This window comes from Nerophis ophidion, linkage group LG20 (genome assembly GCF_033978795.1).
Source record: "Nerophis ophidion isolate RoL-2023_Sa linkage group LG20, RoL_Noph_v1.0, whole genome shotgun sequence".
NCBI classification, from domain to species: Eukaryota; Metazoa; Chordata; class Actinopteri; order Syngnathiformes; family Syngnathidae; genus Nerophis; species Nerophis ophidion.
The window spans coordinates 8,677,423-8,704,079 of NC_084630.1; the positions used below are offsets into that span (position 1 = coordinate 8,677,423).

General features: G+C 40.7%; 1 protein-coding gene across 5 annotated transcripts in view; it reads right to left on the bottom strand.

The window, feature by feature from the left end:
* The window catches only part of LOC133538695 (calmodulin-regulated spectrin-associated protein 3-like), a 69,570-nt gene extending 42,913 nt beyond the window's left edge, over positions 1-26,657 (bottom strand). For all 5 annotated transcript variants that reach the window (XM_061880411.1, XM_061880409.1, XM_061880410.1 and 2 more), the window contains exons 1-3: positions 26,363-26,657; positions 7,393-7,670; positions 31-171 (exon numbers count right to left, since the gene is read on the bottom strand). In XM_061880411.1, coding sequence (XP_061736395.1) covers positions 31-171; positions 7,393-7,670; positions 26,363-26,525 — 582 coding nt within the window. In that variant the 5' untranslated portion in view covers positions 26,526-26,657. The remainder of the gene's footprint in view (positions 1-30; positions 172-7,392; positions 7,671-26,362) is intronic.

The following is a 26,657-nucleotide window of genomic DNA, read 5'->3' on the forward strand; positions in this document are numbered from 1 at the left end:
GCTTGTCTTTTCTCAACACCCTCGACTTACCCTGTTGACCCAAAAAAGCAGCGCGTTTTCCCACGGCGCCCCCACGCCCATCTGGGCCGCCTCCTCTGCCATATTGACCCTGCCCACCACCTCTCTGGCGGCCAGCGACATCAGGGAGTCGATCATGGCCAGGTGGGCTTTCTACAACCGGGACACAAAACTGTCACTTGCACAGTATTTTTCTAGTCATGTGTGGTGCAGTGACCGAACTGATGGAGCTATAATGTTTATAGCGTTGATTACTTTGTTATACAGTAGGAAAGGGACTTACTGTATATGGGCCCATTCGTCATTCAAAACATGAAAGGTGACAAATTGGGCGGGAGTGCACTATCCACTTTAGCCGCCAGATGGCAGTAGTGTGTTGAATATCTTAAAGGCCTACAGCAGGGGTGCCCACACTTTTTCTGCAGGCGAGCTACTTTTCAATTGACTAACTCAAGAGGATCTACCTCATTTATATATATCATTTATAATTATTTATTTATGAAAGAGACATTTTTGTAAACAAGTTAAATGTGTTTAATGATAATACAAGCATGTGTAATACATATAGATGTCTTTCTTTTACGAAGACAAGAATATAAGTTGGTGTATTACCTGATTCTGATGACATGCATTGATTGGAATCAGACAGTAATGATGATTACGCCCACATTTTCAAATGGAGGAGAAAAAAAGTTGTCCTTTCTGTACAATACCACATGAAAGTGGTTGGTTTTTGGCATCTAATTCATCCAGCTTCCATACACTTTACAAGAAAAACATTGGCGGCAAATTCCGTAGCTTGCTTGATTGACATTCACGGCACCCGAGGGTCTTGTGAGATGACGCTGGCTGCTGCCAGTTCATTATTATGAAAAAATGACAGAGAGGAAGGTGAGAAACACTTTTTATTTCAACAGACTTTCGCGTCGTCCCTTCCGTCAAAACTCTAAAGGCCGACTGCACATTTCCTATCTTCACAATAAAAGCCCTGCTTCATGCTGCCTGCGCTAACAAAATAAGAGTCTCGGAAAGCTGGCGTGCACAAGTGATGTGCACGCCAGCTTTCTGAGGGATCGCTTGTGCACGCCAGTTTTCCGAGACTCTGTATTTAGTTAGCGCAGGCAGCATGAAGCTGGGCTTTTATTGTGAAGATAGGAAATGTGCAGTCGGCCTTTAGAGTTTTGACGGAAGGTACGGCGAGAGTCTGTTGAAATAAAAAGTGTTTCTCGCCTTCCTCTCGGTCATATTTTCATAATAATGATCTTGCAGCAGCCAGCGTCATCTCACAAGACCCTCCGGTACCGTGAATGTCATTTAAGTGACGTCTTGGTGAAGATTGATGATCACAAATTTTTAGGTCTATCTTTTTTAAAAGCCTGGCTGGAGATCGCCTGACACACCCCCCGCGGTCGACTGGTAGCTCGCAATCGACGTAATGGGCACTCCTGGCCTACAGAAACCCACTACTACCGACCACGCAGTCTGATAGTTTATATATCAATGATGAAATATTAACATTACAACACATGCCAATACGGCCTTTTTAGTTTACTAAATTGCAATTTTAAATTTCCCGCTGAGTGTCGTGTTGAAAATGATGACGCGTGGTTGTGACATCTCGGGTTGTAGCGGACATATTAGCCCAGCACCACTTACGGCTAAAAGTCGTCTCTTTTCATCGCATAATTACACAATAATTTGGACATCTGTGTTGCTGAATCTTTTGCAATTTGTTCAATTAATAATGGAGACGTCAAAGAAGAATGCTGTTGGTGAATTGCAGCTGCCTTTAGCAACCGAAACACAGCCGGTGTTTCTTTGTTTTGTTGTGAAGCTTTAACACAGAGCGGTCAAGCGAACATGTTTCTCTACGTCAACCAGCAAGTTTTTGGATGGGAAAATTGTGATATTAAGTCGGCTCTTACCGGAGACATCAGTGGATTATACCTCCTCCTACTGCAGCTCAAAAAGGCAGCTGTGATCTTGGCTCCTCAGCTTCTCTCAGAGACACTGGCGTTCACCGCAGCCATCCGACTTTCAGGTATGACTTTACAATCCCACTAAAACAGTATTAAAACAATAACCCAGTGGTTCTCAACCTTTTTTCAGTGATGTACCCCCTGTGAACTATTTTTTTATTTCAAGTACCCCCTAATCAGTGCAAAGTAAAATACAGCACTATGTCATCAGTTTCTGATTTATTAAATTGTATAACAGTGCAAAATATTGCTCATTTGCAGTGGTCTTTCTTGAACTATTGGGGAAAAAAAGATAGAAAAATAACTAAGAACTTGTTGAAAATTAATTAAGTGATTCAATTATAAATAAAGATTTCTACACATAGAAGTAATCATCAACTTAAAGTGTCCTCTTTGGGGATTGTAATAGAGATCCATCTGGATTCATGAACTTAATTCTTTTTTTTTTTTTTGACTTAATTCTAAACATTTCTTCACAAAAAAACACATCTTTGACATCAATATTTATGGAACATGTCCACAAAAAACCTAGCTGTCAACACTGAATACTGCATTGTTGCATTTATTTTCACAGTTTATGAACTTACATTCATATTTTGTTGAAGTATTATTCAATAAATATATTTACAAAGGATTTTTGAAATGTTGCTATTTTTAGAATATGTTTAAAAATCTCAAGTACCCCTTGGCATACCTTCAAGTACCCCCAGGGGTACGCGAACTCCCATTTGAGAACCACTGCAATAAGCAGATAAGGCATCTTCCAGCATTACCCTAGTAAATGTGTCTAATTACATCTGAAACGGTCCCACTGCCACCGCCTGGAGCGTTCGCTTTTTTTTTTTTTGTGCTTCACTCTAACTTTCCTCATCCACAAATCTTTCATCCTCGCTAACATTAAGGGGGAAATTGTCGCTTTCTCGGTCCGAATAGCTCTTGCTGTTGGAGGCTATGATTATAAACAATGTGAGGATGTGAGGAGCCCTACAACCTGTGACGTCACACGCACATCGTCTGCTACTTCCGGTACAGGCAAGGCTTTTTTATTAGCGACCTAAAGTTGCGAAATTTATCGTCGATGTTCTCTACTAAATCCTTTCAGCAAAAATATGGCAATATGGCGAAATGATCAAGTATGACACATAGACTGGACCTGCTATCCCTGTTTAAATAAGAAAATCTCATTTCAGTAGGCCTTTAAAAATGTGCTTTGTGGCAATTCCAACTTTGACCACAGTAGGGTTGTAAGGTATACCGGTATTAGTACAATATTCGGTACTATACCGCCTCGAAAAAGTACCAGTCACCCACCTCCCACACCCCAGTCGTCCATTGCTGGTTTACGAGTAGAGGGGCACGTTCGGCAGCGCACAATCCCGGAGTACTTACAAGCAGACAGAGTGTGTAAACAGAAAAGGGATAACGGACACAATTTGGCTTAAAAACTGACCATAAAGGTGAAGTTATAACACTGAAACACCCACAGGAAGAGGTGCTTTAAGACATGGCTAGCTAGCTAGCAGCTAACGTCCTGCCCCAGTCGGCAGGGTTTTAGATACTTCTCAATCACTAATCCTGGTCTCCATGGCGACAAATAAAGTAAGTTTCTTATAAGTATCATCCCTGCAGGACGAGGAATAACTATCATCGTAGCTCACCGGCGTCAAAATGTAAACAAACGCCATTGGTGGATCTATACCTAACATCCACTGTAATGATACCAAGTACAACAGGGTATCTAGTCGATACTACTATGAGTATGATATTTTTTGGCATCACATCATCTTCTTTCCTTTTTTTTAAAGTTAAACCAGTTTTATAAACTCAGGAAATATGTTCCTGGACCCATGAGGACTTTGAATATGACCAATGTATGACACCGTAAATCCTTGGTATCGGATTGATACCCAAATTGGTGGTATCATCCAAAACTAATGTAAAGCATCAAACAACAGCAGACTAAATTAGGAGCCTTTGTTTGTTTACTTACTACTAAAAGACAAGTTGTCCAGTATGTTCACCATTTTATTTAAGGATTAAATTGCAATAAAAAAACATATGTTTAATGTACCGTAAGATTTTTTGTTAAAATAAAGGCAATAATAATTTGTGGTCCCTTTTATTTAGAAAAGTATCGAAAAGTACCGAAATGATCTCGGTGCCGGTACCAAAATATTGGTATCGGGACAACACTGGACCACAGTATTGGTTGCTATGTAAAGTGGCACTTTCCATCATTTTCAGCAGATTGCATTGCGAAATGATTAACCCCCCCCCCCAACTTCCTCACAAGCGAGATCCACCCAGGAATGGGGCCATATGAATCCCTTCCCTACTGTATAGAGTTATGGGAAATAATCGATTTTTTAGCTGCATCGCAATTTGGACATAGATGATTATAAAATCGATCAGTAAACATTAATAATGGATAATCGATTATTCATTGTAAACAAAGTAATGTAGACAGTTCTAAAATTTGGCTGACTGCCGAGAGATCCGACCAGCTCCTTTATTATTGGGCACTGATGTTCCAGTTTTCCACACATATCCATTCATGTACTAAATGTGGGAACTTATTTTACTGTATTTTTTTTTTAAACAAATGCACTGCTTTAAAGGCCTACTGAAATGAGATTTTCGTATTTAAACGGGGATAGCAGGTCCATTCTGTGTGTCATACTTGATCATTTCGCGATATTGCCATATTTTTGCTGAAAGGATTTAGTAGAGAACATCGACGATAAAGTTCGCAACTTTAGGTCGCTAATAAAAAAGTCTTGCCTTTACCAGAAGTAGCAGACGATGTGCGCGCGACGTCACGCGTTGTGGAGCTCCTCACATCTGAACATTGTTTACAATCGTGTCCACCAGCAGCGAGAGCGATTCGGACCAAGAAAGCGACAATTTCCCCATTAATTTGAGTGAGGATGAAAGATTTGTGGATGAGGAAAGTAAGAGTGAGGGATTAGAGAAAGAAAAAAAAACTAGACAGCAGAGCGATTCAGATGTTATTAGACAAATTTACTAGGATAATTCTGGAAAATCCCTTATCTGCTTATTGTGTTACGAGTGTTTTAGTGAGATTATATGGTCATACCTGTACAACCTGAAAGTCAGAGGGGTGTGGCCACGGGTGTGGTGACCGCCAATGTCTCCAAGGGAAGCCACGTTTCTCGACGAGGCGAAGGCAGCCGTTGGGGCCAGGCTGAGATTTATTTATTTTTTTCCTCCATGGTGGAAGCATCCGACGGTCGGGGGCGGCCGGTGGGAGGAGGCAAGAGAGTCCGCAGCTGCGTCTTTGACAGGTGCAGGAAGAATGACCACAACTCTCCGCTCACGTCTACGGTAAGAGCTGACTTATTACCACCATTTTCTCACTGAAACCTGCCGGTTGACATGTGGTAGGGAACCGTGTTCGCTTGACTGCTCTGTTCCCTAGTAAAGCTTCGCCGTCATCTTTCGGGAATGTAAACAAGGAAACACCGGCTGTGTTTGTGTTGCTAAAGGCGGCCGCAATACTCCGCTTCCCACCAACATCTTTCTTCTTTGACGTCTCCATTATTAATTGAACAAATTGCAAAAGATTCGGCAACACAGATGTCCATAACACTGTGGAATTGTGCGATGAAAAGAGACGACTTATAGCTGTGAATGGTGTTGAACCAAAATGTCCGCTACAATGCGTGACATCACGCGTCATCATTCCGCAACGTTTTAGCATGATACTTTTGCGCGAAATTTAAAATTGCAATTTAGTAAACTAAAAAGGCCGTATTGGCATGTGTTGCAATGTTAATATTTCATCATTGATGTATAAACTATCAGACGGCGTGGTGGGTAGTAGTGGGTTTCAGTAGGCCTTTAAAAAGTTGCAAGTTAAAACATTTTGGGGGGAAAGGAAAATAAATTTAATATGCATCAATAATTGATTCGTGCCCAAAGAATCCCACCTCTACTACTGTATTTACCAGGTTTGTATTTATATTATTATATTCCAATAGATGGACATGTATAATCAGTGGCCTAGTGGTTAGAGCAGGGGTGCCCATTACGTCGATCGCGAGCTACCAGTCGACCGCGGGGGGTGTGTCAGTCGATCTCCAGCCAGGCTTTTAAAAAAAATAGACCTAAAAATTAGTGATCATCAATCTTCACCAAGACGTCACCTAAATGACATTCACGGTACCGGAGGGTCTTGTGAGATGACACTGGCTGCTGCAAGATCATTATTATGAAAATATGACCGAGAGGAAGGCGAGAAACACTTTTTATTTCAACAGACTCTCGCGCCGTACCTGCCGTCAAAACTCTAAAGGCCGACTGCACATTTCCTATCTTCACAATAAAAGCCCTGCTTCATGCTGCCTGCGCTAACTAAATACAGAGTCTCGGAAAACTGGCGTGCACAAGCGATCCCTCAGAAAGCTGGCGTGCACAAGTGATGTGCACGCCAGCTTTCTGAGGGATCGCTTGTGCACGCCAGTTTTCCGAGACTCTGTATTTAGTTAGCGCAGGCAGCATGAAGCAGGGCTTTTATTGTGAAGATAGGAAATGTGAAATCGGCCTTTAGAGTTTTGATGGAAGGGACGGCGCGAAAGTCTGTTGAAATAAAAAGTGTTTCTCGCCTTCCTCTCTGTCATTTTTTCATAATAATGAACTGGCAGCAGCCAGCGTCATCTCACAAGACCCTCGGGTGCCGTGAATGTCAATCAAGCAAGCTACGGAATTTGCCGCCAATGTTTTTCTTGTAAAGTGTATGGAAGCTGGATGAATTAGATGCCAAAAACCAACCACTTTCATGTGGTATTGTACAGAAAGGACAACTTTTTTCTCCTCCATTCGAAAATGTGGGCGTTATCATCATTACTGTCTGATTCCAATCAATGCAAGTCATCAGAATCAGGTAATACACCAACTTATATTCTTGTCTTCGTGAAAGAAAGACATCTATATGTGTTACACATGCTTGTATTATCATTAAACACATTTAACTTGTTTACAAAAATGTCTCTTTCATAAATAAATAAATATAAATGATATATATAAATGAGGTAGATCCCCTCGAGTTGGTCAATTGAAAAGTAGCTCGCCTGCAGAAAAAGTGTGGGCACCCCTGGCCTAGTGGTTAGAGTGTCCGCCCTGAGATCGGTAGGTCGTGAAGACTATACAAAAGGGACCCTTTACCTCCCTGCTTGGCACTCAGCATCAAGGGTTGGAATTGGGGGTTAAATCGCCAAAAATGATTCCCGGGCGCTGCACCGTTGCTGCCCACTGCTCCCCTCACCTCCCAGGGGGTGATCAAGGGTGATGGTGTCTATTGGCAGAGAATAATTGTGCCACACCTAGTGTGTGTGTGACAATCATTGGTACTTTAACTTTAACTTTATTGGCTTACTGTTTTGATGGGAACGTGGCAGAGGTCGTCCCCAGTGACGTCCACTTCTTGGACCTTCGGGGCGACGCCTTTCTTTGTGAGGAACTGCAGCAAAGCGGAGTTGTCATCCGGTGAGTCCTGTGCTGCTGGCCCAGTGCCACTCTGCCCCTGGGCCAGCAGGGCTTGAACTCGGCAGTAGAACTCCGCGGAGAGGAGCAGCTTGGAGACGGCGGGCTTGAGGTGCTCTTGATCATACTGATCCTTGTAGAGCGGTTCCCGTAACTCCACTGGGACGTTCTCTGGGGACGGACATGTAAAAACAGACTTAAGTCATTACCATCAATTTGTGATGCAGCCATGGCCGTAACTATCAATGAGGACACCAAGATCATATCTTCAGGATTTGTTCAGAGCAGGGGTCACCAACGCGGTGCCCGCGGGCACCAGGTCGCCCGTAAGGACCAGATGAGTCGCCCGCTGGCCTGTTCTAAAAATAGCTCAAATAGCAGCACTTACCAGTGAGCTGCCTCTATTTTTAAATTGTATTTATTTACTAGCAAGCTGGTCTCGCTTTGGTCGACATTTGTAATTCTTAGAGAGAAAAAACTCAAATAGAATTTGAAAATCCAAGAAAATATTTTAAAGACTTGGTCTTCACTTGTTTAAATAAAGTCATTTATTTTTTTACTTTGCTTCTTATAACTTTCAGAAAGACAATTTTTGAGAAAAAATACAACCTTAAAAATGATTTTAGGATTTTTAACCACATATACCTTTTTACATTTTAAATTCCTTCCTCTTCTTTCCTGACAATTTAAATCAATGTCCAAGTAAATTTTTTGTATTATTATTGTAAAGAATAATAAATGCATTTTAATTTAATTCTTCATTTTAGCTTCTGTTTTTTCGACAAAGAATATTTGTGAAATATTTACTCAAACTTATTGTGATTAAAATCCCAAAAATTATTCTAGCAAATCTAGAAAACCTGTCAAATCAAATTTAAATCTTATTTCAAAGTCTTTTGAATTTCTTTTACATTTTTTGTTCTGGAAAATCTAGAAGAAATAATGATTTGTCTTTGTTAGAAATATAGCTTGGTCCAATTTGTTATATATTCTAACTAAGTGCAGATTGGATTTTAACCTATTTAAAACATGTCATCAAAGTTGTAAAATTAATCTTAATCAGGAAAAATTACTAATGATGTTCCATAAATTATTTTTTAATTTTTTTCAAAAAGATTGGAATTAGCTAATTTTTCTCTTCATTTTTCTCAGTTGAATTTTGAATTTTAAAGAGTCGAAATTGAAGATAAACTATGTTTCAAAATTTTATTTGATTTTTTTTCAAGTTTTCTCCTCTTTTAAACCGATCAATTAAGTGTATTTTTCATCATTTATTCTCTACAAAAAACCTTCCGTAAAAGGAAAAAAAATGTGCGACGTAATGACAGACAGAAATACCCATTTTTTTTTATATATATAGATTTATTTATTGAAGGTAAATTGAGCAAATTGGCTATTTATGGCAATTTATTTAAGTGTGTATCAAACTGGTAGCCCTTCGCATTAATCAGTACCCAAGAAGTAGCTCTTGGTTTCAAAAAGGTTGGTGACCCCTGCTTTAGAGTGAGGAAAAGATCACGACTGACTGCAATTGTACTTTGTGTAGGACATTGTGTGGACTGCATCGTGCTTCTACATCACCATGTGGTAGATCATCCTGTCACAATAAACGATCTTTGGTCATGCACAACCGGCTACAACTTTAGCAGCGTAATGTAATGAAATCCACTTTTGCTACATACATCATCCGATCCGAAATGTGCTGTCAGCATAACAATGACGTTAAATTTTACTGACGTAACTATCCAATCCGATCCACTTTATTTGTATAGCACATTTAAACAACATGAATGTTACCAAAGTGCTGCACAACAATATTAAAAACAATATTCAAATATCCTTAGCTCCACCAATGACTGAATAAAAAATAAAACCAATATAAAAAATAAAAAAAATATGATTAAAAATGATTTTAGAGGGTAAAACCAATTAAAACAATAAATAGAAATCTAAATTAAAAAGAAAAAAAACACAGAGGACCACACAACTCACGTAGTGTTAAAAGCCAAAGAATAAAAGTGGGTCTTAAGACGAGACTTAAAACACTCCACTCTGGGAGCAGTTCTAACAACGGAGGGGCAGAGTGTTCCAGAGCTTAGGGCCGACCACAGAGAAGCCGCCTGTCTCCCCTGGTTTTAAGTCTGGTCTTGGGCACCACGAGCTGGAGCTGGCTCTCGGACCTCCGAACGCGGGAAGGAGTGTAAATTTGGACGAGGTCCGAAAAAGTACAACTTCAGCACAATTGATAATAACTATAGCAACGGCCCTTAAGCATAAGAGTTATGTGATGTTATATACAGAATTATAATCATATAAGTAATTTTAAAAAAACATTAACTTTACAGGAAAACCAGGACTTGACATCAAAATGAGTGGGGCTGCATAGTTATTAATAGGTAGACTTAATGAGGCAAATTGACCAATAATATATGAACATTAGGAATGCACAAAATATTGATTCACATTCAAATTGCAGTTCTTATTCATCCCCATTCTAAATCTTTTCATAATTTTCTAAAATCGATTAAAAAATAAACACAACTTTAAAAATGTTTTTTTTTTATATATAAGAATCCTTTTTTCATATGTTTAGGCCAGCTCCACACTGCAAAAAGTCAGTGTTTAAAAACAAGATGAAAAAAAAATACAAAAATGAGGGGTATTTTATTTGAACCAAGCAAAATTATCTTCCAATAGAACAAGAACTTTTGGCTTGTCAAGACTTTTTCAAAACAAGTAAAATTAGCTAACCTCAATGAACCCAAAAACACCTTAAAATAAGTATCTTCTCACTAATAACAAGTGCACTTCTCTTGGTAAAAAAAAGGACATTTTTGCTCAATATGTTGAAAAATATTCTTAAATTAAGTAAACGCTAGTGCCATTATCTTGACATAATGATATGCGCTCGGCATCATGATATTTTTTTCATGCTTGAAGTAAAAATTACTTTAAAAAAGTAGTTTTATACTTCTGAGTGTTGATGACACAGCTTTGCATCAGTTGATATTCTAGTTTCTGTCAGAATTATTTGTTGACGAACCCCAAGATGCAGAGATGGAGGCTAGCATGGAGTGAGCAAACATGATTTAATAAAGATACTAAAACAGAATCAAACAAAGGGTTCAAACCAACAGCGCGCACGTGGGCGGAATAACAAACTAAGAGAGCTAGCACTGGGAGCTAGAAAAACAAAAAGGAACTTTAGCATGGAAGCTAGAGGATAACAAACAGAAAAACTGGAACTAGCTATGGCTAACAAAAACAGCTTACCGCTACAACGACGAGGACAAGATGTAGCATGACAGGTAATAGCTGAAATGACGCCAGACACGACAGGTAGCAAAGACACAAGAGTGACATGAGGCAACGACAATACAAATGACAATACAACGATCCAGCAACTGACACAAGACAAAGGAGATACAAATAGGAGCAGGCTGATTGGCAACAGGTGTGGCCAGATGCCAATCAGCCGCAGCTGAAGGGGAACACAGCACTCAGGGAACAAGACAGGAAGCTGACAAAATAAGAGCACCAGACAGGAACTAAGGACAGGAAATACTAAACACACTGAGAAGGAACACAGCACTCAGGGAACAAGACAGGAAGCTGACAAATTAAGAGCACTTGACAGGAACTAAAAGACAGGAAATACTAAACACAGGAAACAGACAAATGCAGAGGAAAAAACTAAAACATACACTTGCCCCTGACAGTTTAAAGCATGTTTTACTCAATATAGGTCATAAAATCTCAGCAACAAGCTGTAATATCTTACTGAGATCATTTAGGACCAAAACCCTTAAAACAAGTAAAACACTCTAACATAAAATCTGCTTAGTGAGAAGAATTATCTTATCAGACAAAAAATAAGCTAATGTCACCCTTATTTGAGATATTTCATCTTACTTAGATTTCAGTTGTTGCAGTGTATGCAATCTGTTTTGAAAAAGTTTATTTATAATTATTCTACCAAATAACACATTGCGAGAATCGGTTCGAATCAAGAATCGTGTTGAATCGAAACTGGGTTTTGAATGAAATTATCACTCTGGATATCGGAACCTGATCGAATTGCCCAAAGATTCACACACTTAATGAACACTGACAAGTGGGTCAATGAAACCAGACTATCCATCCATCCATCCATTTTCTACCGCTTGTCCCTTTTTTTGGGGTCGCTGGAGGCTAACTCAGCTGCATTCGGGTGGTAAGCGAGGTACACCCTGGACAAGACGCCAACTCATCGCAGGAGACCGAACTAATCATAACTAATTCGTACTGCAGCATCTGAATGATAGGTAAATCAAATCACGCAGATACTATATGATCAGTGACGGAAATTGGGTCAGAATGAGCATCCAGGAAGGCAGGATGAAGAACGAAAGACATCAGAACCAATTAGTGTTTTTTCTTGATGGGTCGACTGCATTAAAGGCCTACTGAAATGAGATTTTCTTATTCAAACGGGGATAGCAGGTCCATTCTATGTGTCATACTTGATCATTTCGCGATATTGCCATATTTTTGCTGAAAGGATTTAGTAGAGAACATCCAAGATAAAATTCGCAACTTTTGGTCGCTAATAAAAAAGCCTTGCCTTTACCGGAAGTAGAGCGGCAAGAGCTATTCGGACCGAGAAAACGACAATTTCCCCATTAATTTGAGCGAGGATGAAAGATTTGTGGATGATGATATTGATAGCGAAGGACTAGAAAAAGATAAAATAAAAAGCGACGGCTCCAGGCGGCGGTAGTGTGAGCGTTTCAGATGTAATTAGACACATTTACTAGAATAATTCTGGAAGATCCCATACAGGATTTCCCACACATTCATTTATTTGTGGCTGCCCGCCACGAAAGAATTACGGCTGCCACAAATTTAAAAAAAAATAAATAAATAAAAATATATATATTTATTTTTCCCGGCTTAAGACTTGCTCGACCGCTCATAAAAGCAATGGGACTCTGTCTGTGAATGGAGCTAGTAGTTACATATTATATAAATATGATATAAATATGTATATAAATGCGTACATAAAGTGTTGTAATTATATTCCAACTCTGCGTTCTTGGTCATCGCCGCCGCTGCCACCCCCCACATCACTTAACCCCCTGCCCCCATGCCGGACCACACCACCGCAAATAGATGCCTGACCTGTGGGAAACACTGCCTTATCTGCTTATTGTTTTAATAGTGTTTTAGTGAGATTGTAAAGACATACCTCGAGGTCGGATGGCTGCGGTGAACACGCAGTGTCTCAGAGAGAAGCCGAGGAGCCAAGCTCACAGCTGCCTTTTAAACAGCTACTGCAGGAGGACAAATAATCCAATGATGTCTCCGGTAAGATATATATCACAATTTTCCCATCCAAAAACTTGCTGGTTGATGTAGAAAAACATGTTCGCTTGACCGCTCTGTGTTAAAAAGAAAGAAACACCGGCTGTGTCTTGGTGCTAAAGACAGCTGCAATGCACCGCATTCCACCAACAGAATTGTTTTTTATAGTCTCCATTATTAATTGAACAAATTGCAAAAGATTCAGCAACACAGATGTCCAAATTACTGTGTAATTATGCGATGAAAAGGGATGAGTTTTAGCCGCAAATGGTGCTGCGCTAATATTTCCTGACAGTCCGTGACGTCACGCGCACGCGTCATTTCCGCGACGTTTTCAACAAGAAACTCTGCGGGAAATTTAAAATTGCAATTTAGTAAACTAAACCGGCCGTATTGGCATGTGTTGCAATGTTAATATTTCATCATTGATATATAAACTATCAGACTTCGTGGTCGGTAGTAGTGGGTTTTAGTAGGCCTTTAACAGTATGTAAAAAGCCAACCAATGATGATACAGGAAGGCCAGGCCTATACAGAAAACACTGCAACCAATCAGTGTGATCAATCAGTGCCTAACCCTCTTAGTGTATTCATGGTGTAAACTTTTGCCCCAGTGGACGTTTGCTGACGTCCTATGCGAGACGATAATGTCGTCTTCTGCATGAACAGCTCAGGGGGAAAAAAAGCGAGGATCATGTCACGCTATTCACAAGGAAGACGAAAACATTCCAAGAGCGGGACAGCAACGGAACACTGACCCACATTCTGAACGCTGCAGTCTCAGAAGGATGCTGGAGCTGTCGGGCTAACTAGAGGGAAGTCTCCAATGTCTATGCACATTTATAAATGTCTTCTTCTCTTGTGTAACTCCTTCTCCACTCACCAGTGTAGCATCAATAAAATCTAAAAAAATAAAGATCCGTCGCCCCACTTTTTTGCTGACACACTTTGGCTGTGTTAGCTTTGTTGAATCCTCTCACACATTGCAAAAGTGGTGGCAGGAAATGGGACGGTCGTCGCTATGGAAACGATGGAAATGGAAAGCTGCAGTCATTGTGTCCCGGCAGCAACGGCGGCAGTGAGACACGACTACAGAATAGTAGATCAGGGCGCCGTTAACTCGTTTTAGCATAATTCAGAGCTAATCTTATACAGGCAGAAGCCTGTTTCTGTGCCTCAGAAACGTGGATTTACAGAATGTGCATGAACAACCATGGCGAGGACCATGTTCACGTTTCATGACAGGTATTTATTGCTCTGTTTTTGCTTTCCTCTATGTCAGGGGTCGGCAACCCAAAATGTTGAAAAAGCCATATTGGACCAAACATACAAAAAAAATCTGTCTGGAGCCGCAAAAAATTAAAAGCCATATTACATACACACAGTGTGTCATGGGATATTATTTTAATTATAGGACTTGAAGGAAACCAAATGAGCTCAAATATAGCTACAAATGAGACATAATGATGCAATATGTACATACAGCTAGCCTAAATATTATGTTAGCAGCGATTAGCTTGCAGTCATGCAGTGAACAAATATGTCTGATTAGCACTCCACATAAGTCAATAACATCAACAAAAACTCACCTGTTTGCATTCATGCACAACGTTAAAAGTTTGGTGGACAAAATGAGACACAAAAAGAAGTGGCATAAAAAAAGTCTCAGAAAGTCAGATAAAGTTATACATGTAAACAAACTATGGTGAGTAGGGATGTCCCGATATAACTTTTTCACTTCCGATACGATACCGATATTGTAGCCTTGAGTATTTGCCGATACCGATATCAATACGATACGATATAGGCACGAATCATACATATATTTATCCCTTATTTTGTTTTGTAGAATGTTAGAAAAGGCTTGATAAAGTGATGTTACTGTTACTGATGTTGTAGGGTTAAAACAGAAAACAATAGTCAGCAAGTGTAGGTATAGGAAAAACTGACCCATTTATTATTAACCAATTGGTTACATAAATTTTAACCTTCAACATAAGAGTATTACCTCAACAAATCCAATAAAAACAAAATGTTATATTTAAAGTGCAAAATAACCACTAATACCAACATAATTATACAATTGAAAAGAATAAATTGAAAATAAATTAGAAGACCCTGAAAAATAACCTAAATAAATCCAATAAAAAAAACAAAAAACATTTTAAAGTGCAAACAATTCAAGTTCACTTCAGTTATTTTTTTACTGTCAGCATATGTTGGAAACAACTGTAGGCAGGGACAAAAACCACAAAAACAACACAATATTGTCCACTGTCCAACTGCTCTAAATTAAGAGTTCACAGCTCCAGTTTCACTGACTGACTATGCCCAAAACAATGTAGTAATTACTCTTAGTCTTCACTGAAGAATAGTGTAAACACAATAAACATATCACTCTGATAACAAGAGCATAAAACAAATAATAATCAGTCAGTGCTGACTACCCTTACTACTCCTCCTCCTCCTTCTCCACTTTCTGCAGTCCGAGCATAATGTGGAGATTTTTTTTTTAAGAAGATAAGCATTTCGGCATGCTGTGAGTTAAAATACTTCCACACAGCCGACATCACTACACTTTGCTGAGCACACGCGTTGTCGTTGTTGTGATCACGTGACCTGTGCATGCTGGATCAGAGACGCTCTTCTTCCGCGGCCGGCACCAACGTTAATTAAGGGGCATTGCCGCCACCTACTGTGTTGGAGTGTGATCAAACCAGAGTCACCTATTATAGAAGTGCTGCAGCGGCAAAAGGACAGCTTATATCGGAGCGCTTATATCTGAGTTTTTAGATTCAGTCCGATAAAATCCGATATTCACTTTTTTGGCTGATATCGGACCGATTTCCGATATCAATATCGGATCGGGACATCCCTAATGGTGAGTTCAAGGACCGCCAAAATTAGTAGGACAAAACGGCGCTCAATACTCGAATCAATGAAGCATGTTTAATATTAACAGTGTGCTTTATAACAATCAGTATGGCTTGTGTTTGTCCTCCTCCAGAAACCATATTTAAACAAAAAATAGGTATTTTTTCCCCTCATCTTTTTCCATTTTCATATATTTTTGAAAAAGCTCCAGAGAGCCATTAGGGCGGCGCTATGCGGCTCCAGAGCCGCGGGTTGCCGACCCCTGCTCTAAATCAACTCTGTAAGCATGTATTACTCAATGACTTTGCCCTTGTCTCGGTATAACCTAACTAAATTTAATGGTTTAGCTCGGTTGGTAGAGTGGCCATGCCAGCAACTTGAGGGTTGCAGGTTCGATTCCCGCTTCCGCCATCCTAGTCACTGCCGTTGTGTCCTTGGGCAAGACACTTTACCCACCTGCTTCCAGTGCCACCCACACTGGTTTGAATGTAACTTAGATACTGGGTTTCACTATGTAAAGCGCTTTGAGTCACTAGAGAAAAAGCGCTATATAAATATAATTCACAATTCACAACCTATCCCATAACCCTGGAGGGTCGGTGGGGCACCACGGACGATCTGTTGACTAGCTCTCTCCATCCCTCTCTGTCCTCAGCAGCTCCCATTGCCTCAGTGAGTTTCAGGTGAGTCCATTCTCCGATGTTATCTTCCCATCTTTTCTTTTGTCTCCCTCGGCTCCTGCCACCTTGTACGGTAAAGCTTTTATCACGGTTGTGGGTGTGGAGGCTTGGTGAGGAGGACCCAATAACAGGGAAGCAAGGTCAAGGAACACGGTTGTGTAGTTCATGAGGTTTATTCCAACAACGAGGACAAGACATACGATGATCGGACAAACAGAACTAAATACATTGACTAATTGAATAAAGAATTCAGCTGGCTGAACTAAAGAGGAAGGGGAGAGTTGATTACAGGAAAGAAGGCCCAGAGCAAGTCACTGGTGCAACCGATAGTACTAACATGCACATGAACACAACTAGACTAAAATATAAGACAAAACCCAAGCCATGACCTGGGAAAGAAATGATGACAGTACCACCCGCCCTCCTTAAAAGGGATGATTCCAGACGTCCCCAAAATGAAAATGAAGCAAGTCCACAGTCACGGTGGGGGATGGGAGGAGTTGCCAGTGGGTCGCCAGGCCAAGTGTCCCCAGAGCCAGTGAGGACGAGTCAATTGGCGGCGCAGAGTTGAACGCCGTTGCAGCTGGCGTCCATGAAATAGCTACATCTGTGGTCATCGAAAAATGAGGCTGCGAGCACCTGACGGACACTTCCAAGCCAGGCGAGCAGGAGCTTTATGTGGCATAGTCGTAAAACCCACTGGAAGAGCGGCCTCGCATGACAAAGCTGTGCGTCCACATTAGCACAGCCGTTAGTCGTTGCCCCCCAGGAAGCGGATTCCAGACACCCTGTTTTTCTGCTGGAAAAGACACCAAGGGTTGGAGGGGAGAAGGTGTGGAGGAGGGTTGGTGACTCTTTCTGCACTGACAACTGGATGGGAACCATGATGATTGAACCTCCTAGGCCTTTCCCCCAGGAAGCGGATTCCAGACACCCTGTTTTTCTGCTGGAAAAGACACCAAGGGTTGGAGGGGAGAAGGTGTGGAGGAGGGTTGGTGACTCTTTCTGCACTGACAACTGGATGGGAACCATGATGATTGAACCTCCTAGGCCTTTCCCCCAGGAAGCGGATTCCAGATACCCTGTTTTTCTGCTGTAAAAGACACCAAGAGTTGGAGGGGTGAAGGTGTGGAGGAGGGTTGGTGACTCTTTCTGCACTGACAACTGAATGGGAACCATGATGATTGAACCCCCTTTAGCCATTGAGACACGACTCAGGGTCACAGGAGAATGGGTGCCATCAGCCTGCGGCCTTTGGGTCAATGAGGCCGTATAAACTAAAAGGGGACGCAAACGGGGAGAAGCTACACTGCAGGCCTTAGGACCAGGTGAACAAAATTTGACCAAAGAAGAAGCTTATGAGATTGACAGGTTTAGACAGACCATGCGCCTACTTGGGTGACTTCATTGACCACTACATGGTGGGCCAGAGTACATGGTCAAACAATTGCCCAAGTAAGTGTCAGAAGTCAACTCATGGGAAGAGGACAAATAAGGGGAGTGCCATCTATTGGTCAAAGTGGTCGGGACACAAGAAGGATCTAACTCTAAATCAGAATCCAGGAGGTTAAAAAGCTCATCCAAGATTCACCAAGGTCAGAAACGTCAGTCATCCCAGGAAGTGTGAGACAGAGTATTAAGAACAGTGTTGGAAGTTGAACTAAGATAGGCAGGGTCATAATCAGAATGAGAAGGATTATTTTAATAGTTCACGCTCAGAATGTTCAAGGTTGGCGGACTCAATCAGACCAAAATGTGGAGGCTAAAGGATAAGAAACAATATTTAAAGTTGAAACAGGGATTGAGCACAAAAGACGAGTCTGACGTGTAAAGGTTGGACAGACACAAGACAGCAAACAAAGGACTAAATAGATTGAAGATAACTAAATCCACCTGGACTAAACACAAGAAGAGGAAGGCGAGAGTGGATTGGAGGAAAGCTGGGCCAGATCAAGACACAGGTGCAACCAATAATACCAACATGAACATGGGGAACACATCCATCCATCCATCCATTTTCTACTACTTTGTCCCGTTCGGGGTCACGGGGGGCTGCATTCGGGCAGAAAGTGGTGTACACCCTGGACAAGTCGCCACCCCATCGCAAGGCCAACACAGATAGACAGACAACATTCACACTCACATTTTTAGTGTTTTCAATCAACCTATCCCCAGGTGCATGTCTTTGGAGGTGGGAGGAAGTCGGAATACCCAGAGGGAACACACGCAGTCACGGGGAGAACATGCAAACTCCAAACAGAAAGATCCCGGGTCTAGGTTTGAACTCAGGACCTTCAAATTGTGAGGCACAAACACTAACCCCTGTGCCACCAAAAGTTATGGATCAAAGAGTTTGTGCACGGACAACATATCTTTGGGTGGACATCCAACCCATGTTTTCCAGGTAGGAAAGTTTATTTAGACCAGAACCTCCTCTGTTTTCAGGTGAACTCTGTTTACACTGCTATCATCTGTGCAACGTTTCCCTATTTGCAAGTTGCCTGCTAGTTTCTCCATGCTTCTCCTTGCCAACCCTCCCCGATTTTCAAGGAGACTCCCGAAATGTATCGCCTCTCCCGAAAACCTCCCGGAAGAAATATTCTCCCAAATATCTCCCGAAATTCAGCGGAGCTGGTGGCCATGCCCCCTCGAGATCCATGTGGACCTGAGTGGGGACAGCCTGTTTTCACGCCCGCTTTTTCACTATATAAACAGCTTGCCTGCCCAATCACGGTAAAACATCTACGGATTTGAATAAAAAAATGCACACACAAGGAGACGAAGCAGAAGAACGAGGAAGTTACAGCCATGGCGACGCCGTCTGTAATAGAGTGATTCTATGTTGTCTGTTGCCATCTCCTGGTGAATGTTGGCTATAGCGTTATGGGGTTGCTTTTGGATTGGCCAACGATTTACGTGGTGTTGCGCACCTGACGGCAAGTCACTCTCGCCAAGACGCAAATGGCAGAACAAAGGTTACTCAAATAGTGAAAGGTAAGTGTTGTTGGGTTTTTTTTTAGTAACCAGCAAGCACAGTAAAGTTAGTAGAACAACTGTGTTTTTATTACTGTGTATTTGATAGGTGCCGTCTGAAATTCAAGTATTTATTTTATTTATATATAAAATAAAATAACTGTATAGCTAGAATTCACTGAAGGTCAAGTATTTCATACATACATATATATACATACATATATATATTATATATATATATACATATATATATATATATATATATATATGTATATATATATATAATATATATATGAAATGTATATGAAATACTCGAGTAGGTGAATTATACTATACTCCCCTCTTAACCACGCCCCCCTTAACCACCTCTAACTAGATATCAAATGAAATGATGGTAAATAAAAGGGTTAGAGAAGTCTTCATTTGATCACTTGGCCTTGTCTGGTTGAGTAAGCCTCATCTTGAATAAGCTTCAGCTCGGTGTGTGTGTGTGTGTGTGTGTGTGTGTGTGTGTGTGTGTGTGTGTGTGTGTAAGTGAGTGTGTGTGCGTGGTGTTCTTGTATTTATACCTTTCTTGAGAGATCAACAAGGAAAAGTATCTTCCATATGAGGAGGTGTGAACAAGTTAGGACATAAATCATGGTCCCAATACAAAAAACCATTGCATCTGAGAGAGAATGTCTCATTTGCAGCCCTGGTGGTGAAATCTATCAAAAATAGGGTGGTCCCAAAAAGGAGGGATTTTTCCAATTGACTGTGTGTCTGTTTTAAAAGTGCTCCCCCTCTGGTAAACATATGAAATAACAAGTGTGTGTAAAAATTTGAAGTGCTCCCCCTCTAGCCAATATATGTAATAATAAGTGTGTGTGTAAACATTTGAACTGCTCCCCCTCTGGTCAACATATGAAATAACTGTGTAAACATTTGAAGTGCTCCCCCTCTGGTCAACATATGTAATAACAAGTGTGTGCAAACATTTGAACTGCTCCCCCTCTGGTCAACATATGAAATAACTGTGTAAACATTTGAAGTGCTCCCCCTCTGGTCAACATATGTAATAACAAGTGTGTGTAAACATTTGAACTGCTCCCCCTCTGGTCAACATGTGAAATAACTGTGTGTAAACATTTGAAGTGCTCCCCCTCTGGTAAACATATGAAATAACAAGTGTGTGTGAAAATTTGAAGTGCTCCCCCTCTAGCCAATATATGTAATGACAAGTATGTGTAAGAAATTTAAATGCAACCCCCTTTGGCAAAAATTAATATAAAAAAATCGAATAAATATCTATATCGAGACATACTGATTACCAACCAACTAAAAACAAAACATTCAAAAAAACAAATAAATTAACTTTTTCTCATAATGTGACGACTTTTTTCTTAAAAAATTGGGAACAATTTCTCATATTCTTTCTGTTTCTGTAATATTGCATTACTTTCCTCTTAAAATTAAAAAAAAAAATTATGTTAAATTATTACTTTTTTGTGCAAAATGGTGACATTTGTCATATCGAATTCTGAATTTAATCAAAATATTGCCAATTTATTTGTTGTTCTTGTAAAATAGTGAACATTTTTTAGCAAAATTATGACTTTTGTCAGGATTTTTCCAAGCAAAATTTCGAAAATTATAATACTGTTGACAAAATTTTTAAGCTTTCTTATAAAACTGTGACTTTGGTGGAGTAAATATGCCAAAATGTTAAACTTTTCTGGTAAACTCGTGACTGTTATTGAGTAAAATTCCAACTTTTATAATAATATTGCACAAATGTTCAGTTTTTCTTGTAAAATTTGTACTTGTGTTGAGTAAAATTATATTAAATTGTATTATAATACTGTCAAAATTGTAACTTTTTCTTGTGAAATTGTGACCTTTTTCTTGTGAAATTCCAACTAATTTTCCACAACAAGCTTTTATTTATATTTACATCCATCCATCCATTTACTACCGCTTATTCCCTTTTTGGGGTTGCGGGGGGCGCTGGCGCCTATCTCAGCTACAATCGGGCGGAAGGCGGGGTACACCCTGGACAAGTTGCCACCTCATCACAGGGCATGCATAGTATGTATATATTGTTAATGTTGTGATTACAAATTGTCAATAAGCTCCTTCTTTGTTGCTATTTCTAATATAAAGTTGCGTAAAGTTCTAAGATATCCATGGAAGGGCTTAAAACTATCGGTACAAGAACGATGATGGGGAGAAGATGCTATTGAAGTGGAGGCACGTAAATAAGACCGCATGCTAAACAGCGCATACTGAAAAGACGGTCAGAAATCGGCTTGAAGATGGTCTGTAAAACATCATCCATGCAACTTTTTGACCAAATAACCATTACATGTTATGTTGACCATCGGTTCTCAACCTTTTTTCAGTGATGTACCCCCTGCGAACATTTTTTTTAATTCAAGTAACCCCTAATCAGAGCAAAGCATTTTTGGTTGAAAAAAAAAAAAGACATCAAGTAAAATACAGCACTATGTCATCAGTTTCTGATTTATTAAATTGTATAACAGTGCAAAATATTGCTCATTTGTAGTGGTCTTTCTTGAACTATTTGGAAAAAAGATATAAAAATCACTAAAAACCTGTTGATTCAATTATAAATAAAGATTTCTACACTTAGAAGTAATCATCAATTTAAAGTGCCCTCTTTGGGGATTGTAATAGAGATCCATCTGGATTCATGAACTTAATTCTAAACATTTCTTCACAAAAAAAACAATCTTTAACATCAATATTTATGGAAAATGTGCCAAAAAATCTAGCTGTCAACACTGAATATTGCATTGTTGCATTTCTTTTCACGGTTTATGAACTTACATTCATATTTTGTTGAAGTATTAATCAATAAATATATTTATAAAGGATTTTTGAAGTGTTGCTATTTTTAGAATATTTTTAAAAAATCTCACATACCCCTTGGCATACCTTCAAGTACCCCCAGGGGTACACGTACCCCCATTTGAGAACCACTGATGTACACCACAAAGAAAGTGTTTAAAATGAAGAAAAAAAAATTATAGTGTGACCCCTTGTATGCGCCTTTTGTGTGAAAATACACATGAATAGATCCACTCATAAGCAGTGGGCCTTGTATGGTCCGAAGAATACGGTAAATTATTTTACTAAATTCTTTCAATTTTGTCCCAAAAAAAATGCATATCTTTTAAACTTTAATATCATCTGATCATGCCTGATATTATATTAATAAATACTTTCTTACAAAAATATTTGGTAACACTTTAGTATGGGGAACACATACTCACCATGAATTAGTTGCCTATTAACATGCAAATTAGTAAAATATTGTCTTATTAATTAGTCATTATTAAGTACTTATTGCTTTATTCTATTATACAACAGGTAAGGCCTACTGATATGAGATTTTCTTATTTAAACGGGGATAGCAGGTCCATTCTATGTGTCATACTTGATCATTTCGCCATATTGCCATATTTTTGCTGAAAGGATTTAGTAGAGAACATCCATGATAAAGTTCGCAACTTTCGGTGCTAAGAGAAAAGCCCTGCCTCAACCGGAAGTCGCAGACGATGACGTCACATGTTTGATGGCTCCTCACATATTCACATTGTTTTTAATGAGAGCCTCCAACAAAAAGTGCCATTTGGACCGAGAAAGCGACAATTTCCCCATTAATTTGAGCGAGGATAAAAGATTTGTGTTTGAGGATATTGATAGCGACGGACTGGAAAAAAAAAAAAAAAGTCAAAAATAAAAAAACACGATTGCATTGGGACTGATTCCGATGTTTTTAGACACATTTACTAGGATAATTCTGGGAAATCCCTTATCTTTCTATTGTGTTGCTGGTGTTTTAGTGAGTTAAATAATACCTGATATTTGGAAGAGTGTGTTGACGCGGTGTCTCAGGGGAGTTGACGGCAGCTGTATGGACGGCACAAGCTCAGCTTTTCTCCGGTAAGAACTGACTTTTTAACCACAATTTTCTCACCGAAACCTGCTGGTTGACATGTGGTCGGGATCCATGTTGGCTTGACCGAGCTCTGATCCATAGGAAAGTTTCACCTCCAGGAATTTTAAACAAGGAATCACCGTGTGTTTGTGTGGCTAAAGCAGGGGTGCCCACACTTTTTCTGCAGGCGAGCTACTTTTCAATTGACCAACTCGAGGGGATCTACCTCATTTATATATATCATTTATATTTATTTATTTATGAAAGAGACATTTTTGTAAACAAGTTAAATGTGTTTAATGATAATACAAGCATGTGTAACACATATAGATGTTTTTCTTTCACAAAGACAAGAATATAAGTTGGTGTATTACCTGATTCTGATGACTTGCATTGATTGGAATCAGACAGTAATGATGATAACGCCCACATTTTCAAAAGGAGGAGAAAAAAAGTTGTCCTTTCTGTACAATACCACATGAAAGTGGTTGGTTTTTGGCATCTAATTCATCCAGCTTCCATACACTTTACAAGAAAAACATTGGCGGCAAATTCCGTAGCTTGCTTGATTGACATTCACGGCACCCGAGGGTCTTGTGAGATGACGCTGGCTGCTGCCAGTTCATTATTATGAAAAAAGGACAGAGAGGAAACCGAGAAACACTTTTTATTTCAACAGACTTTCGCGCCGTCCCTTCCGTCAAAACTCTAAAGGCCGACTGCACATTTCCTATCTTCACAATAAAAGCCCTGCTTCATGCTGCCTGCGCTAACAAAATAAGAGTCTCAGAAAGCTGGCGTGCACAAGTGATGTGCACGCCAGCTTTCTGAGGGATCACTTGTGCACGCCAGTTTTCCCAGACTCTGTATTTAGTTAGCCCAGGCAGCATGAAGCAGGGCTTTTATTGTGAAGATAGGAAATGTGCAGTCGGCCTTTAGAGTTTTGACGGAAGGTACGGCGCGAGAGTCTGTTGAAATAAAAAGTGTTTCTCGCCTTCCTCTCGGTCATATTTTAATAATAATGATCTTGCAGCAGCCAGCGTCATCTCACAAGACCCTCCGGTACCGTGAATGTCATTTAAGTGACATCTTGGTGAAGATTGATGATCACTAATTTTTAGGTCTATTTTTTTTAAAAGCCTGGCTCGAGATCGACTGACACACCCCCCGCGGTCGACTGGTAGCTCGCGATCGACGTAATGGGCACCCCTGGGCTAAAGGCTAAAGTTTCCCAACTCCATCTTTCTACTCCAATATTAATTGAACAAATTGCTAAAGATGCAGCAACACAGATGTCCAAAATACTGTGTAATTATGCCGTTAAAGCAGACGACTTTTAGCTGTGTGTGTGCGCAGCGCTCATTCTTCCTAAAAACCCGTGACTACTTGCGTACACGTCATCATTACACAACGTTTTCAAGACGAAACTCCCGGAAAATTTAAAATTGTAATTTAGTAAACTAAAAAGGCCGTATTGGCCTGTGTTGCAATGTTAATATTTCATCATTGATATATAAACTATCAGACTACGTGGTCGGTAGTAGTGGGTTTCAGTAGGCCTTTAAAAAAAAATACCAGCGGGCCGCACTCTGGACACCGCTGTAGTATTCCAAAAGCATTGGACGACATGTACCTAATAAAGTCATCGATTAGGTTTTTTTTGTTTTTTAAGAAGAAAAAAAAAAAAAATAATCGATTCACTATTTCTAGTCAGGGCTTCACGGTGGCAGAGGGGTTAGTGCGTCTGCCTTACAATATGAAGGTCCTGCAATCCTGGGTTCAAATCCAGGCTCGGGATCTTTCTGTGTGGAGTTTGCATGTCCTCCCCGTGAATGCGTGGGTTCCCTCAGGGTACTCCGGCTTCCTCCCACTTCCAAAGACATGCACCTGGGGATAGGTTGATTGGCAACACTAAATTGGCCCTAGTGTGTGAATGTTGTCTGTCTATCTGTGTTGGCCCTGTGATGAGGTGGCGACTTGTCCAGGGTGTACCCCGCCTTCCGCCCGATTGTAGCTGAGATAGGCGCCAGCGCCCCCCTTGACCCCAAAAGGGAATAAGCGGTAGAAAATGGATGGAAAAAAATGGATCGATGGACAAGTCGCCACCTCATCGCAGGGCCAACACAGATAGACAGACAACATTCACACTCACATTCACACACTAGGGCCAATTTAGTGTTGCCAATCAACCTATCCCCAGGTGCATGTCTTTGGAAGTGGGAGGAAGCCGGAGTACCCGGAGGGAACCCACGCATTCACGGGGAGAACATGCAAACTCCACACAGAAAGATCCCGAGCCTGGATTTGAACCCAGGACTGCAGGAACTTCGTATTGTGAGGCAGATGCACTAACCCCTCTTCCACCGTGAAGCCCTAAATAAAACCCCTTATTTAAAAAATACAAAACACAGCAGTTTGTACCAGACTTAAATAGGTTCACAAAAAGGGAGAGTTTTACGGCCAAATGCGCAACATTCGCACAAAAACAATCCCAGACACACAAAAAAAAAACAACCCAGAAGCCTTTGCGCTGTCTCTCCATCAATCCATCCATCCATCCATTTCTACCGCTTGCGGGGGAGTGTGCTGGAGCCTATCCCAGCTGTATTCGGGCGGAAGGCGGGGAAGTCGTCGATTAGTCATTGTGGAGTGACGTCACCCAGCAACTACACAAAGGCCAATCAAAAGACAATATGCAACGTTGCACTTTTACTGCCTTTGTTTAGATTAGATGACTTAAAAAAAAAAAAAATACAAGTCACCTTGTACCAGTGACACAAATATTATGTAGCCAGCATCCAACGGGGTCACCCACTTCCATGCCGCACAGCAGCACTTTGCAGCAAATGTGTCTTTTGTTGCACCGCAGGCAATTATCCCCACGCAGGGGCAATAATTAGCTTAAGCATGTGGGGGGAAAAAAAGCATAAAAAGGCCATGTTTAGCATGCCAGAGGAGGACGGTGATAAGGAGTAAACCTCCAACAACACAGTGGAGATGGAGGGCCACACCCATCCACCCTGGAGAAGTGAACGTGGAGGCGTTTTTACCTGCGCGTCCGTAAGACTTGCACAGCAGCCACCGCACGCTGGCTCGGATCCGAGCCCGGCTGAAGTCACACCGGTCTAGAGGCGGGATCTCCGGCACGGTGAAGGGCTTCCTCTTCGTCGTCGTCGTCGTCGCCGTCGTGGCCTCGCCGGGAGAGTCCACCATGTCCGCGCTGTGGCGCACGGAGCACCGGCTGGAGCGATGGGGAGAGGAGGGATGGAGGATGGAGACAGGAGGGGGAGGAGGAGGCGGCGGAAGAGGGTAGAGGATCTTGTGACGTAGACCCGGAAGAGCGTG